The 19,267-nt window shown below is 40.8% G+C and overlaps 1 protein-coding gene across 1 annotated transcript in view; it reads left to right on the plus strand.

The window, feature by feature from the left end:
* The window catches only part of LAMA2 (laminin subunit alpha 2), a 1,107,608-nt gene that overhangs the window by 378,332 nt on the left and 710,009 nt on the right, over positions 1 to 19,267 (plus strand). Inside the window, exon 4 of the mRNA XM_030196530.1 lies at positions 3,499 to 3,741. Within this exon, the coding sequence (XP_030052390.1) occupies positions 3,499 to 3,741 (243 nt within the window). The remainder of the gene's footprint in view (positions 1 to 3,498; positions 3,742 to 19,267) is intronic.

The following is a 19,267-nucleotide window of genomic DNA, read 5'->3' on the forward strand; positions in this document are numbered from 1 at the left end:
ATATTTGGTAAAACAGTCAAGGGAGATAGGGTATTTTTCCTATTCAGTTTTATTAAAGATAGGAAACCAGCCATAAAGACACGCTCTGAACTGAGTCCAGAAGATTGAGTCTAGAAGATTAACTTAGGGCCCCCACGCAAGCAAGCTTTGAAGAAATGGATGCAGTTAAGTGACTATAACATCACCCGCACACCTAAAAAAAAACTATACATATGATTAGAACTCTGATAGCATTGAAAGAATAATTATGTACTTACCTAAATTGGTTAAAGATCTTGGAAGTTAATTACCTGAAAGATATAAAGGTAAACACAAAGGGTCAATTCTTTTAAAAAAGGAGAAAAAAATAATTAAAATTTGACAACTTAAAAAGGTTGAATGTTTAGAAGATAGACACTTATCTGATTAACATCCATGTTTCTGAGTAAGTGGTGTTGAAGAGTCAGATTGTCTTGAAGAGAGAATTGTTTGGTTCTGTTAGATAAGTAAATAGAAAACTTGAGTTGTTATTAGAAAGCATTCTATTTCTATAGTTCATTGCACTTCAACTATAGCACTTTTCACCATTTATTGAATTGATTGGTGCAATAAAGTTATTTACTGAAACTTTGTGCTTTGCATATTAATTGAAGCTGTGAAGGGTCCAGGAAAATTGTTCACCACATTAAACACTTTTTCTGTGTCACCCCTCAGTGGTTGGATAAACAGGGAACCAACCATGACTTGAAAAATCATTTTCATAGTAATTACATCTTACAGCCACTGGGGGTGCTACATTATTATCACTAGGGGTCAACCTGCCCAGCAAGTGTGCAATTTTGAACCTGACAGCGTTGGGGCAGGAGTATGTGCAACTGTACCCCCTTATTTCTAGCCACAAAAAAACTACACCCAAACTTCTTTCATTCCTCAGAGAGTCAGACTGAATGTGGGATCTGATTTTCCTTTTACTGCATTTTGAATATTAGCACTGCTACAGAGGGAATTTCTCATCCACATAAAATGTTAGCAGTCTCAGAAACATTTTCTCTGTCAAAATTTTCCTCCTTACTCTTATCACATTGTATCTGCAAATGAAAGCCAAAGGCTGAACTCTGGCAGTTGTCTAACCTTTATTTGCCTAGTGAGCATCAGGCAGGTTGCTTAAAGATTTTTTTAAAGACTGGTTTGTGAGGTCAGGGCCGGGGCCAGCAAAGCTGGATGGCTGAAAAGCACAGCAGTCCACTCACTCAACACACTCTTTCCATCCAATAAATCAGTCCAGGCCAGATGGTTAAGGTTACCATATGGCTCCAGAAAAAGGAGGACGGATTGAGCGAGCCGGGTTTTACTTCCATTGCTTTCCATTGAAAGCAATGGAAGTAAAACCCGGCTGGCTCAATTACTTCCATTGAGGATTTACTTAACTTGGATGGCAAAAAAAAAAGGGTAAAATATAGAAGGATTAATATTCAAAGAGCTTTAACTGGCCAGAAACGGCTCCTGGCTGGTTAAATCACTTGTGTGGAATTATTCATTGATATTCAGTGACATTTAACTGGTTCATGCCGTTGAATATCCCCACAGACTGCTAAAATGAGAGCTGGCTATTTTTTGGGTGGTCCAGGAGCAGTCAGCCCTTATGCGGTTAAGTGTCCATAAGTTCCCAGTGTGTGGCAGCGGTCAAAAAAACAGGATGCTAGGAATTATTAGGAAAGGGATGCAAAATAGGACCAAGAATATTATAATGCCTCCATATTGCTCCTTGGTGTGACCTCACCTTGAGTATTGCATTCAATTCTGGTTGTCGTATCTCAAAAAAGATATAGTGGAATTAAAAAAGGTTCAAAGGAGACCGACCAGAATAATAAAGGGGATGGAACTCTCATATGAGGAAAAGCTAAAGAGGTTAGGGCTCTTCGGCTTGGAAAAGAGACGGCTGAGGAGGGATATGACTGAGGTCTACAAAATCCTGAGTGGTGTGGAGTGGATGGGGTGAATCGATTTTTCACTCTTTAAAAAAGTACAGGGGACACTCAATGAAATTACATGGAAATACTTTAAAACAAATAGGAGGAAATATTTTATCAAAGAATACTTAAGCTCTGGAACTTACTGCCAGAGGATGTGGTAACAGCGGTTAATGTATCTGGGTTTAAAAAAGGTTTGGACAAGTTTCTGGAGGAAAAGTTCACAGTCTGCTATTGAGAAAGACATGGGTGAAACCACTGCTTACCCTGGGATTGGTAGCTTGGAATGGTGTTACTGACTGGATCTTTGTCAGGTACTTGTGACCTGGATGGGTCATGGTTATAAACAGGATACTGGGCTTGATGGACCATTGTTCTGACCCAGTATGGCTATTCTTATATCTTAACCGCTTAGGTTACGTGGCCATATTGGACCGTATAAAACTCAGTCCTATCTTTATGTGGTGTCGCTTAGGCAGTTAAGTGCTGAATATCACACTTAACTACATAAGAGAGAGCTGGCCATATAAACCCGGATATTCAATGTCTGTGCCCAGATGTGACCCGGCATTGAATATCTTGGGATTAACCCCAGTAGCTGCTAAAATGACACCACTGCTGTTTTAATAAAGCTATTTACAAGTAATATAAAATCATATTCTACATTAGTAGCAATAGAAGTAGTATAAATCAAAATAAATAGTCTGGTGAATCTTCTGCTTTGGAGAAAGGTTCCTCATAGCATATTCTTTACAGCTCATTCTCTCTCTGGACTCCAGTTTCCATAGAGGGCTGATCTGAGGTAGATGGTGTCACAGGAAGCTGGTAGTCTTTCGAGATCTTGGCAGGTACTTGTGATCTGGATTGGCCATTGCTGGAAACAGGATACTGGGTTTGATGGACATTTGGTCTGTCTCAGTATGGCAATGCTTATGTTCTTCTGGCTCTTTGAGCATAGTCCTAGTAGTCAGTCCCTTACCTGAGAAAAATATGTATTGGGGTTCTATACTGATGCTTCTCTTGGTTTCCACTGCTCTCTTCCTTATTTTCTTCTCTGGGGGCAGAGTGGTGGTCTGGTCCCCATCCAGAACGCACCTAAGAATCAATGCAGCAACTTGAAAGGTTCTGTCCCTGTTTCCTTCACTGTTCCCTCCCCTGTGCACTGGCAGACATAGTCAGTCATTAGCTCCCCTTGCTGGTAGTGCAGTGGCCAGGAAGCAGAATCCAAAGATAAGACCACTCCCCTGGAATAGGGTTTTATAATCCCTCTGTTTCCCTACACAGGGGGTGTCTCCTCCTACTGATGTTACTAGGCAGCAGGATCAGTCCTGGGTTCCAGAAACAGCAAGATCAAAGTAAAAAATGTACACACCTGAATCTAGTATGGGCACAGAGATTATTGCCAAGCTGTCTGACTGGCAGTATCTGTATGCCCTCTACATTTGTTTAAAAATATATATTTTTTTTATACTCTGCAAGAAAATGTGCAAAAGAAATTAACATGCATTCTTACTGTGGAGGTTTGTGCTTTTTCTTTTTAATGCTGCAGGTGTTCCAGATTGCATATGTTATCATTAAAGCTGCAAACTCCCCTCGGCCTGGCAACTGGATTTTGGAGCGCTCACTAGATGGCATCAACTTCAAACCCTGGCAATACTACGCTGTCACTGACTCTGAATGTCTGACCCGCTACAATATCTTCCCACGAACTGGCCCTCCATCCTATTCCAAGGACGATGAAGTCATTTGCACTTCATACTATTCCAAGATCCACCCGCTGGAAAACGGAGAGGTAAAAATGAGCTATTACAATCCTGATAGTGCACAGCATAGTTAATTCTTGATTAGTCGATTTGCATTTTCTGAATTTTGAGCATCAGAAGTAGACAGTGCTTTTTTGTGTGCATATCTGTAGGGTGAAGAAAAGGCTTAAAATGTGATGATGTTTACAGTTTTGCAGAATTGCACTTCCCAATGTGATAGCACCAAGGGCTGTCAAGCATGGGATAGTCAAGAGTCCTTTATTGGAAAATCCGACACAGGCCGTGTTTCGGCGTCGAACGCCTGCATCAGAGGTCAATGAGATAAATCTATACTCTTAAGAATCTACCAAATAGTGATCTTGCAACTCATAAGACTAGTGAACTGAGGCAAATGCAGCAAATATTATTTGCAAACCGGCGTTCTTGAATTGACACTAAATAAAATCTATAGTGTGTACTTTGGCCCTCTCTTTTGCTACTGTAGGTCCCACTGTCATAGCAGCTAGGCACAGATAGTCAAGAGATATGACAGAGTAAACTTTGCAGTTTGTCAGGTAATTCTTTCTGTTGTGCTTCTTATAATATTCTATTTCCTAGTTCTTTATTCCTTCTGTTGCATACAATGGTGTCTAAGGATGTATATTTATTAAGTGGGCATTCAGTTCCTTGGGCCCCTTAAAAAATGTAAGGGCCATTTATTAAAATGTATTAAGAAATGGGCTTGGTGTGTTTTAACGCAGGACTCAACTGCAGGGTAAGTCCATTTTTAATGCAGCCCTAAAATAGGATTTTTAAATGTTATTTTTGCCATCATTTCCGGCGCTACAAAAATGTATTTATTTTTCTAGTACCGGAGTGTGCCCGGCAGTAATCGGGCAGTGCCACGGGCTTCCCGGTTACCACCACCGTATGGCCATTTCCTGCAGGAAGGCGAAACTTCCCTTTTAACAGCTGTGGTAAAAGGGGGCCTTGGCGCATGTGTAAAACACATGCCAATTTTAGCACCAGACACCTTTGTAGCCTAGTGGTTAGTGCAGTGAACTTTGATCCTGGGGAACTGAGTTCAATTCCCACTGCAGCTCCTTGTGACTCTGGGTAAGTCATTTAATCCTCCATTGCCCCTGGTACAAAATAAGTACCTGAATATATGTAAACCACTTTGAATGTAGTTGCAAAAACCTCAGAAAGGCAGTATATCAAGTCCCATTTCCCTTTCCCACAGCTTGCTAAAAGGGAACCCATGTACACTATTATAGAATTCAATCTGCACCTATCTTAGGCGCAGGTATATAGGCCTGGTTTTAGGAAGCCTAAACGGGTGCACTTAAATTTTAGTTGCAAAAACAGCATGTGAGTGTATTCTATAACCTGCGCCTAACTGTAGGTGTAGTTTTATATAATCACCTAACCATGTGGGGGTTTTTTTGCTGATTTTTAAGGTGCCATATATAGAATTTCTCCCTAGAGTATGCAAAATGGATTTAACAAGCACTAAACTACAAATTTACCTGCATTAACAGGCCCATTTACTAAAGCTTAGAGTGTGCTAATGGACAGCAGTGTGCTAAAAGCTGTGAATCCTATTTTATACCTATGGGCCACATAGCACTTAGCGTACATTAATGTTTATTAGCGCATGCTATGCTTTAGTAAAAGGGTACCTAAGTCAATTAGTTCACATAAAAATCCTGTAGCATGCATTAAATATTTGCTATTAAAACAAGTGTGTGAAGTGAACCAAATACTGCCTGGAAATAAAGAACAATTAAAAAAAAAAAATAACATTTTATTTTTTCCTGCACATATCCCTACTGGCCTGCAAAGCTAGTCACATAGGAAGAGATTCTATATACGGCACCTAGAAAACTGGCGCTGGCATGCTGGCAGGCCCCCATTCCCCCCTATAGCAAACCTGCCAGCGAGGGCAGTTGAGGACGTCCAAAATTTGGACGGTTCTGTGACGGGGCAGTTGAGGACATCCAAAGTTTGGACGTTTCTGCAATGTGCAGTTAAGGACATCCAAAATTGTATGTTTCTATGAGAAAGACATCTCGGACCTGTCAAACAAGTGCGGGAGGATTGTGCTAAGCGCATGCTCAGGCACAATTCTCCCACACTTGTAACCCGTAATCAGAGATAATTGCGCTGCTTAAATTTGCATGCATTATCTCTGATCATAGGTCTAACAGCGCCCCGCGCTGTTCCAGCGCTATTTTAGAGCGCTGTTTGGAACAGCACGGAGCTTTTGATCATCTGCCTGTTAGTGAGTTGTGTGCCTAAATTCTAATCAGTGCCAATTAGTGCTCATTATTGCTTGTTAAGTGCTATTATCAGTGCTTATTAGCTTGTTAAGCCAATTAAGTTACATATGGTGTTATAGAATCTGCACCGATTTTGGCGTCTAAATCTAAGTGCACTATTGGGCTCATTTTCAAAACAGAAAAACATCTACAAAAGTGGCATAAAGCATTTGGATGTTTTCCTCACAAAAACGTCCAAATCAGGATTTTCAAAACCTATTGTTAGGCGTTTTTCTATGAAGTCCGTCAGAAGTGCGTCCAAATCTCAGGGGGGTGTGCCAGGGGCGTGTTCAGGCCGAGCCTTGGGTGTTCCTAAGACTTAGACACTTTTCAGCCATAATGGAACAAAACAAAAACCGTCCAGGACTAAAACTAAGATGTTTTGAGCTATACCTGTTTTTATAACAAATAAGGCACAAAAAGGTGCCCTAAATAACCAGATGATCACTGGAGGGAATCAGAGATGACCTCCTCTTATTCCCCCAGTGGTCACTAACCCCCTCCCACCCCCCCAAAAATGCGATTAAAAACATTACTTGCCAGCCCTCTATGCCCTCAGATGTTATACTCAGGTCCATTGGAGCAGCATACAGGTCCCTGGAGTAGTCTTGTGGTGGGTGCAGTGCACTGCAGACAGGTGGACCCATGCTTCTACCTCCCTCTACCTGTTACACCTGTGGAAACTATGAACCCTCCAAAACTCACCAGAAACCCATTGTACCCACATATAGGTGACCCCTTCACCTGTAAGAGTTATGGTAGTGGTGTACAATTGGGGGTAGGGGGTTTTGGGGGGCTCAGCAATCAAGGTAAGGGAGCAATGGTGAGATGTGTACCTTGGAGCATTTTATGAAGCCCACTGCAGTGCCCCCTAGGGTACCCTATTGTTTTCCTGGGATGTCAGGGGGATCAGTGTACTAAAAATGCTGGTTCCTCCTACATCCCAATGCTTTGATTTTGTACATTTTGCACTTGGACGTTTTTTTTTAATGGATCAAAAAACAAAACGTCCAAATCACAAAACCTTGTTCAAAACAGTATTAAAAAAAAAAAAGATAGATGTTTTTCTTTTTTGAAAATGACCTTCTTTCTAATTCAGATTCTGGACTTAGATGTCATATCGAATATATATAGAATAGGGTGCAATTTTATAAGGAGTTTCCTAATTTTAGACCTTCAGCATGAGCTTGAATGCCATTGTTTTAGTCACTGACATGCATAAAAGACCTCATAACATACCATCTAGTGTGAAAGTACACATGTCATGGCACAAACTTTCACTGTGGTGTACACAGTGGCAGAGTTTGGACAGAGCATGCCCATAGTCTGTAGTTATGAATATAGATTATAGAAGTTCTTAAATTAAGCAGCTACATGCAGAAAATATACTCTAACAACAACACCTTGACCTGGAGTGTGTGCTATCTCTGTCATGTATGTGCATTATTTTCCACCTAGTATTTTATAAAGGCAAGTAGGTGTGTAAATTAGGCCTGTGAGAACACATGTTAATTAGGCGCTACTGCATAAAATTAATCTCATACTGAATTTGACCAACAATAGTTTATATTTAATACATTATTGCTCATGATATCAATAGGGCAGAATTGTAAAATGACCAGCCAATATTCAAAACTAGTAAAAAAGGCCCGTTTCGGAAAGAAATGAAACGGGCGCTAGCCAGGTTTTCCTCGTAGTGTGTAGAAGCGCTGCCGGGCCGCCTCCTCTTCCACATTGCGCCCTCTCTCCCGCCTCCTCTTCGTCGTTCCGCCCTCTCTCCTGCTTTCGGCTACTGATTGGCTCCTTGAATGTGCTCCGCCCTCAACGTCATGACGTTTGACGCGAGGGCGGGGCCCACAGACTGTGCTACAGAGCTTCGAACAAACGAACTGGCTTCATTGACGTCAGTGGTCAATGGAACGTTGAGAGTGGTTTTTATGTCCAGATGGGGCGTGGCCTAGGGCGCAGATGGGCGTGGCTGAGTGCGGGAGTCCAAATAGCCTAGGTCAGGAGCCACACAGTTGGAGTGAGGTGAGCTTCAGAACGTCTGAGGGGGATTCAGAATGTCTGAGGGGGATTTTATTTATATAGATGATTTAACCAGCCGAAAATGTCCGCCGATCTGTTAAATCACTTGTATGCGGCTATCTGGTCAATTTTAGCAACACATAACCAGTTATCTTTTAAATTAAAAAATGGCTAACTTGGGGGCGTTCCAGGGGCAGAGTGGGGTTAAGTGCCGATATTCAGACCCTCAAAGCATAAATAAACCACTTAAATCTGGCCGCATAAATAGCAGTCCTATCTTTAAGCAGTTTGATTTATGTGGTTAAAGCTGAATATTGACTTAACTGGCTGTGCATTAGCTCAAAATAAAAAAAAGATATTCAATGCTGAAGCCCGTATAGGGCCCAGCATTGAATATCCAGGAATAACACCGACAACGGGCAGCAAAACACTCACCTCCGCTGGCTGACTATCAGGAGATAAGTGTTTACATAAAGAACATGGCATAAAACTGTACAGTTATGGGGTTGCTCCCCACCCCCACCCCTTGGCAAAAAGCTATGTTGCCCTCTTCTTTTTCCTCTTTATTACATCCACTTCTGAGACTGATATTTTGAGGTTAACAGATGGCTCTTTAATTATGTTCAAGTGATTTCTGTACTGTGTTTGGCTAAAGAGTGAGCTTCTGCATCTAGTTTAGGCTTTCTTGTTAGTCTAATACACAGTTTCAATTTTCTTCTCTTAAGAAGAAGGGACAGAAGATTTATGTGATATTACCTAGCACGATCAGTGTGTTAAAAATTAGAAAGTTAGCTGAAAAAAATCTGACTTCTAAGTTTTAACACAGGGAGTTATGAGTGACTTACCCATGATCACAAAATGAGAACAGAGTAAAAGTCTCAAGCTATTCGCTGTGATCCAAATCTCTATGATGACATTGCATTTTTGACAAAACATTTCACAGCAGTCCCCATCTGAGGTGACCCAAATAATAGGAATCAAAGCCAGGCAATAAACTTGAATTTGCTGCCTGGTATGCCTTATAATTGAGCTGTCACTGGGCCAGCTCAGAGTCTCCCTTGGGAGTGGAGAAAAGGGAAGAGAATTCTACATATACGCTATAATTGATTTTCACAGATTCTGGACCACCATGTCAGTTCTTTGCTGTACCTGACTAAGAAGTGCAGTAGACACAGTGGAAGGAACAGAACAGAACGTTTTTCTTGGCAGTAATGAGTTTACGAGGAAGTTTTTCTTTCTCCCTTGGCTATTCCTTTCTTCTCTCCTTTCCCTTCTCCACCATTGTTAGCACGAGGACCCTGGGTGTACATTGGATGTTTTACTGGTTTGGTGTTGGCTTGTTGCCTGATGCTTGTCAGCAAATCCTCACTCCCTGAAACATCTGCTCAGTATGTTGAATGACAGCAGGCAGGGCTCACATTTACTGCAAATGCACACGTCAACAACTCATTGATGTTTAAGTCAGCCAAAGTACTGATGGAATGAATAAAACCTTAGTATCAGCAGCATATAGAAATTGGAAATGGAACCTTACAAAACTAAGTACACAGGGGTGAATGAATTCAGGTCTCAAGGGGCATGAAAACTGCTCAGGTTTTCAGGGTAATTTAAGCTCTGCAAATGAACCTCATTCTTAGATAACATGTAAGCAAATGTATCTGAAGAATATTCATTGCTGCTATCCTGAAAATCAGACCTGTTTGAGGTTCTTGAGGACTGGAATTTCACACCCCTGAACTGGAGTTACCAGTTGGCTTGATGCTTTCAGACCATAATTTTGCTCCATTACGAGAAGGTAACTCTAATTCTGATTTTCAGGCCTTTATGGTCATGTCTGGCAGCCAAGATGTGTCCTTTGCCCTCAGGAGTACCTCAGGGCTCAATTCTGGCTCTAGCATTATTTAACATTTTTTGTCATCCGTCTTTCTACCATAATAACATAACATACATCTAGTCTTAAATCCTGCTTAAACCTTGCAGTTCAAGGTGAGTAACAGTAACATCAAGAGCCAGAACAATCCTCTAAGTGAACAGTTTAAAAAGAGCGACAATTAAAATTAAATGTATGATTAAAAACCTTTTTGTAGAACAAATTTCTAAAAGAGCAGAGTCTTAATATTCTTCCTAAATGACAGATAAGAATGAGATAAACGAAATGTCCTGGCAAACTCTTTCCAGTGACTGGCAGCTTGAAATGCCAGTGTCGTTTCAAACATTTTTAGTTTTTTCCTTCCTCTTGGCAAAGGAAAGGAAACAATTTAGCCTTCTTTTTCTTAAGGAGACAGCAAATTGGAAATGGGAGAATAAATACTTTGGCGCCAGTCCATGTAATATCTTTTATTAAAAAAAAAACAGGCCAATTTAAAAGGAGGCATACTGCTATGTTCTGTACAGTCTGTAGTCATTTCAATTGACCTTTAGTACAGCCCAAATAACCAAAGTTACAATAATCCAATTGTGAGAGTAAGAGTGCCTGTGCCAGGAGTTTGAATTGATCTTTCTCAAAGTAGTTTTGGATGCAGCAAAGTTTCCTTATCAGAAAAAAAAGATTTATTTACTAGGGAGAAGATTTGGGCTTCCATGGAAACTGAACTGCAAACTAAGACACCAAAGATCTTTATCAGCGTGGACAACTTGTATTCTACTTGATTAATATAAATAGAACTGGGAATAGAATCTGGCTTTTTGTCGAAACAGAAATTTGGTCTTATCAGTGTTGAGTTTTAATTTATGGCTAAGCATCCATTCTCCTAGCAAATTTATACACTTATGAACCTAGAAAAAATATATTGTATTGTATTGTGCAACTTATATTCCGCCTTTAACCTGAAGGATGCACAGCGGATTACATATTAAAAAACAGCTTCACATTTGAAGGAATTTACAACAATCATATCCTATCAGGCAGATTACACAGCAATATTTTACAATAATTGAGTCAAAAGCAAATAAGTTTTAAGTGCCTTATAAAAAAGAAGGTATGATATAATTTGACGAACTTGAACTGAGATATTATTCCAAATTTTTACACTCAGAAAAACAAAAGATCGCTCCCAGATAGATTTTAGACTAATATTTTTCATTGATGGAAAATCCAAGGTTAATCTCCGATCACTTCTTAAATAAGATCTATTAATTGGAAATGTTAAGAGCTGCTCTACATTTTCAGGACTTAATCCATAAAAACCGTTTATAGACTATACAAGCTATCTTGAAATGTAAATGAGACTCCACTTTAAGCCAATGAAATGTGTTCAAATGCAGAGTAGCTTCATAAAATTTTCCCAATTTAAAAATTAATCTTGCAGCTGTATTTTGCAACAGTTGCAATTTTCTCCTTAATTTTAAAATAATAGAACAATATAAGGAGTTGCAATAATCTAAATGAGAAATTAGTATAGTCTGAGCTAAAGCTCTGAAACTAGTGGTACTCAAAAAAAGATCTTATATAAAGAAGAACTTTTTAACAAGTTCATTAATCTGAAATTTGAAAGTCAATTTTGAATCAAGGATCTGTAACAGAATAAGTACAGAAATACCATCTACATAACTGTATAACAAAAAAAAAACCCATTACTTTCCAACACATACCCCAATGAGTACAGAAAAACATTAACCAATATGGAGGGAAGGGGAGAACCCTGGGTAATTCCTCAGGGATTATGCCACTTCGAGGAAAGGACACCATTCATCCTGACCATATAAGACCTACAAGTCAAAAAACCACAAAACCATTTCAGAATAGAGGTTGGGGAGGGGGCAATGAGCACTCCCCTCTGCATCTTTTCCCCCCATCTGAAGCTCTGATTCCTGCCTGATCTCCCCCTGAATTTCTGTTTCCTCCTTTCATTCCCCTGCATCTCCAGTCCCTCCTCTGATACCCCCCACATCTCCAAACACCTGATCCCCCTGAAGGCCCCCTACTAGTTCCATTCTACCCCTGTAGACAAACCACATCCCCAACCAACAACCTCACACTTGATAAAGACTTTCTCCCCCCTAGCCTACCCTTCAACTACCACCCTGATACCCCCTCCCCCCCGGACCTACCTGGGCATATCCATGGTAAACAGTAGTGCTTAGGCAGGAACAATCTCTCTCTGTTCATGCCCGGTCCTCGGCCTGACTCCAAAATAGCACTTTAGTAAAAAAGAGTCCCTTCGTATACATTTTTTTAAATCTCTTGTTAAAATTTGGCCCTATCTCCTTTCCTTTCCTAATTATAAAGTTCAGCTTCTTAGAGAGCTGGGCAAATTGCTTCCCTTCCTCTTGTTCTCTATAATTCCTTGATTTGGACTGTACTGTTGTATAGATCTAGGCATATAAATGTCAGGCTTAAATTTAGGGGCACAACTCTCAAGTTCCTGAATTCAGGTGAATTTTCATCTGAAAACATAAGCTCCTGTGTTTGACTGAAAATACAGGACATGTTTAAGCATCTGACTTTGGAGTTTAAATTTAGGAGCTCACCTGTTTTTGAATATCAGGCCCAGTATGAACTGCTGGACAATTGGATGTAGGATATAGGAAATGACAGTATTCTGGGGCTAACCCTAACCCGAGGGATAACCCTCAATCTAACCCTAAACCTAACCCTCACTTTAACTTTAGGCCTAACCCTTGCCCTAACCTTAGGCCTAACCTCTTACCCTAACCTTAATGCTAACACTAACTCAAACCCTATCCTTTACCCTAACTCTAACCCCTAACCCTCACCCTAACCTTAGGTCTAACCTCAACACTAACCCTAATGCTAACAATAATGTTAACTCTAACCCTAACCCTAGGCCAAACTCTAAAAGTATAATAAATGCTAGTGTTCTTTAGGAAATGCTGGTGTTCTATAGTAAGCGGTAGAATTCTATAGTAAATGATGGTATTCTATACATTTAACTGCACTACTGGTGCTTAATGTTAGGTTACCTGTTACAGAATGAAGGGATGGTCTCTTTCTTTTCTTTTCTTTTCTTTTCTTTTCTTTTTTTAATTTGAGCCCAAATAACAGCTAAATTTTAGCAGGACAACTCAATGTCCAGTCAAAATGTATCCATTTGAGCGGACCATATAATTAGCTATCCTGACTTCAGATAGACAACTTAACAGCATATCTTTATAGCCAGTGTCCAGCTGCCCTATATTTTTAACTAGGAGCACTAGATATGTATTCCTGAACTTTAAAAGCTAATCAAACTATTTAAAGCAGGATTGCCTTTTATGCAAACTGATAAATTCATCTAGACAACAGCTAAATATCACCACTATCCAGATACATTTTGGTCCTGCCTCCAGATCACCTCTTGCACTTTCTAAATGTAAACATATTTTGCTAAGACATCAAGCTGCCTGACCAAAATGTAGTCATATCTCAGGCCCAATTTTTTTTAAAGGATTAGATTTGTGCTTTTGAATATTGACCAGGCTCTTCATGCTAGTGTAGCAGACCTCTCATATTGGGGCTGACCTGAGGGTTACCCCAGAGGCAGATACATCCAATGCACTCATCTTTCTTCCACACAGTGCATGGACAATTAAAGGGCCCCTGCTAGTCAACTTAATATATGAAATGGAATAGTGATTAGGCACAGTAAGTTCAAAAAGACAAAAAGGGTCTGGAGACCACTCTGGATTTACAATAAAGATTCCCATTCAATATGCTCTCAAGTAATGTACCAACGCATGAAAATTGGTTCCGAGAAAAGCGACAAAAATGGTATGAGGTTTGTGGTACAAGGCATATGAGAAGAGACTTGACAGCCTGAAGATGTATACCCTGGAGGAAAGGAGAGATAGTAGTAGTAGTAGTAGGGATGATATGATACAAACATTCAAATATTTGAAAAGTATTAATATAAAAACAAACATTTTCCAAAGACAGAAAGGAGGTAGAACTAGAGATCATGAATTTAGGTTGCAAGGGGGCCGACTCAGGATTAACATCAGGAAGTACTTTTTCACAGAGAGGGTGGTAGATACCTAGAATACCTTCCCGCGGGAGGAGGCAGCGATGAAAATGGTAACGGAATTCAAAAATGCATGGGATAAACACAAAGAAATCCTGCATGGGAATGGAACCAAACAAACTTAGCGGTTTTTAGATGGCAACTCCAGTAATTGAGAAACAAACCAGTTCTGGGCAGACTTCTACAGTCTGTGCCCTGACTATGGCTGGACAGATCTGAATGGACTGGGATAGAGCTTTGATGATAGCTTCAGTAGTTGGAGAACAAGGCTAGTGCTGGGCAGACTTCTATGGTCTGAAAATGACAAGGACAAATAAAGATCAAGTATATATATGTAGTATCATATCATACCTTATACTATGAGTTTATCTCATTGGGCAGATTGGGTGGACCATGTCATCTACTATGTTGTTATATTAGGATTATGAAAACCAGGAGGCAAATAGTCCATAACAAAAGGTAAGATAGTTGCAAAAAGAATCCAATAGACATGTCTTCCCTTGGAGATTGTTATTTACTTTGTCTTCATTCTCTCTGTATGGTACTTTATGAAAATAAAAATAGAATCCAACAGCTTCATTGGCCTGACAGTGTCCTTTGAACAGTATTATTCAGTTCATACTCCATCACTCACACTTCTTCACAGAGTGGGAAACTGTAAAAGCTCCTTAGTCTTTATGGTGTCTTTATCCACCTCAGTGCTGCTCTTATCTCCTCTATCAGTTGATATATCATTTTTGGGGCAAGGGTTAAACCCAATGTGCACCTTTATTTCTCTATCTCACTAATGGCAATAGTTCTTTTGTGCTCAGTCCTCTCCTCCAGGTTCTCTTTAGCTCTCTTTTGTGGCTGTCTATCTCAGTGCTTAATCTTCTTTTATTAACAGGTTAGAGGATTAGTATCCCCTGTTTTAAGGCAGCCGTATTCACCACATCCACTGTGTCCAACTTTCAGATCCTTTCCCCACCCAGGACTCTTTATCTCTGCCAGAGGATCAGGAGCAGGTCTCCCTAGGTGCTCCATATCTCATGGGACAGCTGTGGACCAGACTGGCAACCCTTTTGCTCAGTTCTCTTCTCCTTAGCTCCTAGACCAAGGAGCCAAGGCTCAGATGGACTCCAGAGTGGGGTAACTCACCTACTGTTCTACACCTCTTGCTATGGACTCCTCTGGGGAGGAAAAGGCGGTTTCCTGAACTCAATAATGCCATACTTCCTCCAAAAGCTTAAGTCTCATTGTTATTTATTTATTTGCTACATTTGTATCCCACATTTTCCCACCTATTTGCAGGCTCAATGTGGCTTACATAGTACAGTAAAGGCGTTCGCCAAGTCCAGTAGAGAAACAAATACATGGTGATGTTGTGGTCGATTAAGGTTCAGGCACAATGGGGATCGAAGAGAGGAGAGGTTATATAGTGTCAATTATGAGCTTTGGTTTTGCTGTGTTGCAGAGTGTAGGCATTTATGTTGGGTCGGTAGGGTATGCCTTTTTGAACAGGTTCATTTTTAGTGATTTCCTGAAGTTTAGATGGTCGTAGGTTGTTTTCACAGCTTTTGGCAGTGAGTTCCATAAGAGAAGTTGGATGCGTAGGTTGCTTTGTATTTGAGTCCTTTGCAGTTTGGGTAGGGGAGGTTTAGGTATTTTCGTGATGATCTGGTTGTGTTTCTGGTTATTGGGCCACTTTCTCAGAATACACCTCCTCTGATTGGTACTTTTTCATAACAGGGGCCCATAATGTTTTTCCTACAACTGCAAAGGAAAGCACATTTTGGAGGCCTGCTACATTGGTAAGGAAGAAATTGATCTGAGTTAATTTGAGTTCCCAAAGAAATGTGAGGGCAGCTGAAGGTCAAACCTAAAGTAGCTTGGTGGTACTCCCATCCTAGGAAACTTTAGACTCCAACTGTGAGCTCTGAACATCCCCAAAACAAGTAAGCAGTTCAAAGACGAACAGGTTTAGCCAGGCAGTCGAAAAAGTGTAAAGATTCATATTTTTGCCAATGTACTGGAAGTCTCTCTCATCATTGACAAATGGAACTGTAGTATATTGATTTGTGATAAACAAGAGAATTTTCTAGTACTCCTTGTTTATGTGATACACAATGAAAGATGCATGCATAAGAGTTAAATGATCTGTCTCATTTTGTAATCAAGATATAAATGTTTGAACACAACGGGCTGAAAGCATTTGGAAACCAAATCCCACCTAAGCAGCAGTTGTCTGCATCAGGAATCAAACCTAGGTTTTTCCATCTGGCATCATGGAACAAGAACAGCTGGGCAATTAAGCTGGCCTGAAGTATATAAAGAAAAAAAAAAGGTTTGGGAAGAAGAAAAAAGTACTTGTAAATAACCCCATATGGTTTTACAAGGAAGGTTGTATGTTGTTTTAATTAGAATAACATTGTCAAGCTGAGATTTTAATTTAGTTCCTTCCCTTTCTCTTTTGGTCTTCTATAACTTTAGCGTGAGATATCCCTAACCAGTTTTTATTTATTCATTCATTTGCAAGAGTTATAGCTCACAGAATTATTTAATTGGTAATGGCAGGTACATACTTGATATTGTATTGGAACATATATAAACAATAATCCTCATTCAAACAAAGACAATAAGAACTGAACCAGTAAGAACTGTGGGAGTAGCCTAGTGGTTATAGCACTGGGATAACAACCAGGAAAACTCAGTTTAAATCTCATTCTTCAAGGACAAGCAGGCTGCTTGTTCTCACATGTGGGGTTGACATCCGCGTCGGCCCAGGAATCGGCATTTTGCAAGCAAAATATAAAAAAAAGTTTTGCCAGAGTCTCCTAGCGTGCATGCAGATTTCTAGCCCCTCACATGAGCGTGTTCCCTCAGTTTTCTTTTTTCCACGTTGAGGTGCGGTAGGCTTTCATCTCCGCTCCTATCAGGCCAGGAAGAGAGTCTTTGCGAGTTTTGGGGGTGCTTGGGCCTTCTGTACCATCTGCTGCAGCGGCATCTGACCATGACCAAGAATATTGCACCTTAACTCAAAACACCTAGGACATGGAGGTCATGGATATGGAAGTCTCCAGACCAATTTGTATTCTTTTTGCAGTTCTTACAATCTTATATTTAACAGAGTTGATTGGAGCTATGGCACTATCTAGCTATCTTGGTTGCTGCTCTGTAGTGTGCCTCCTTCCTTCCTCCCTTCCTTCCTTTTTGTCATTCTCTGGTCCCCAGTTTCCCCCTTTTCACCTCTTACCTACCTACCACCTTACCATCTCTATCTCCTTCCATTTCCTATCCCCCCACCACAATTTGTAACCTTCCTAATCTCCTATTATCATGGTCTATAATAACCCTTTTCCCAACTCTCTTCTGCTTACTCCTTAACTAGTTTCCCATTCCCCTTATTTCCTCCCCAGTTTCTCCAGTTCCCACCTCCTTCACAGTTCTGTCTTTCTTCTGTTTCTTGCCCACTCCACAGCACCTAGTCTCTTTTCAATGCCTCTTAACCCCTATCCAGCCTCTCCAGATCTTTCATATCATCTGTCTACCCCTCTTCTTCCATCATGCAGCTCATCTAATTAACTCCTACTGATACCCATCATCCAATTCCCATATCCTTGGATACCTACTCAGTCTTAGTCCTTGCTCTCGTCCCTATCAAATCCCCATTTACCAACTTTCTATCCTACCCAGTCCCCAAGTTTATGCTCTTCCAATCTCCCACTTAATACCCTCCACCCTTTCCAAGCTCTAACCTAATCCCCTCTACCCCCAAGCACTCACCTAATACCCAAGTCCACCAAAGAAGTGAATTGTCAATTTGAATAAATTAAGAAGCGTAATGGAAGTATATGACCCTTTTTCAAGATTTTATGTAGTCTTTAGGTTTGTTCAGTGAAGTCCAAGGAAATAGACAGTTATCGTAGCAAAACAGGCAGAGTAGAATGTGGTGCAGCTTGATGGAATGTGCAGACAGTGTTTTTACTTCATCTACCTTCTTGCAGCAGGGGATGGCACTTTCTACACAGTTCAAACAGTTTGAAATGTGTATTTTCAGTACTCTATGGATTGCCATGTGGCTTAAATACCTTATTGAACAATGCAGAGCTTAGAGGATGAATCCTGTTAACAGTTGGAGATCTTTTTAGCAGGGGCACTTTAATCAACTGTATAATATCCCAGTGCTTATAATAATAACCGATGCACTTATAACTCACTTAGCCATCAACTACACTGAACCATCAGTGGAAACTCGTTTCACATGAGCACTTGGCTCATGGCTTGCCTTACTCTTCATCAGCTCAAAAACTATTGGGCTCATTTTTGAAAGAGAAGGACGTCCATCTTTCGACATAAATCGGAAGATGGACGTCCTTCTCCCAGGGATGTCCAAATCGGTATAATCAAAACCCAATTTAGGACGTCTCCAACTGCACTCCCTCGCAAGGAAGGCCAAAGTTCAAGGGGGCATGTCGGAGGCGTAGCGAAGGCGGGACTTGGGCGTTCTTAACACTTGGACATCCTTGACCCATAATCGAAAAAAACAAGGACATCTCTGATGAACACTTGGACGTTTTCATCCGGACATGTTTTTATTACGACTAAGGCACAAAAAGGTGCCCCCAAAATGACCAGATGACCACCGGAGAGAATTGGGGATGACCTCCTCTTACTCCCCCAGTGGTCACTCACCCCTCCCACCCTCAAAAAACATCTTTAGAAATATGTTGTGCCCGCCTCTATGCCACCCTCAGATGTCATTATCAGGTCCGTGACAGCGCATGCAGGTCCCAGAAGCAGTTTTATTGGTTACTGCAGTCCACTTCAGACAGGTGGACCCAGGTCCATACCCCCCTACCTGTTACATTTGTGGAGGAAACAGCAAGCCCTCAAAAACCCAATGTACCCACATCTAGGTGCCCCCTTCACCCGTAAGGGCTATGGTAGTGGTGTACAGTTGTGGGTAGTGGGTTTTGGGGAGATTGTGGGGGGGCTCACCACACAAGGTAAGGGAGCTATGTACCTGGGAGCAATTTCTGAAGTTCCCTGCAGTGCCCCCTGGGGTGCCTGGTTGGTGTCCTGGCATGTCAGGGAGACCAGTGCACTACAAATGCTGGCTCCTCCCATACCCAAATGGCTTGCATTAGTACATTTTTGACATGGACGTCTTTGGCTTTGAAAATCGCTGAAAGTCAGAAACGCCCATTTCTAGGGACGTCCAAATTTAAGGATTTGGACGTCCCTGACGGTATTTTCAAAACAAAAGATGGATGTCCATCTTGTTTTGA

Source organism: Microcaecilia unicolor, chromosome 3, assembly GCF_901765095.1.
Source record: "Microcaecilia unicolor chromosome 3, aMicUni1.1, whole genome shotgun sequence".
Lineage (NCBI taxonomy): Eukaryota > Metazoa > Chordata > Amphibia > Gymnophiona > Siphonopidae > Microcaecilia > Microcaecilia unicolor.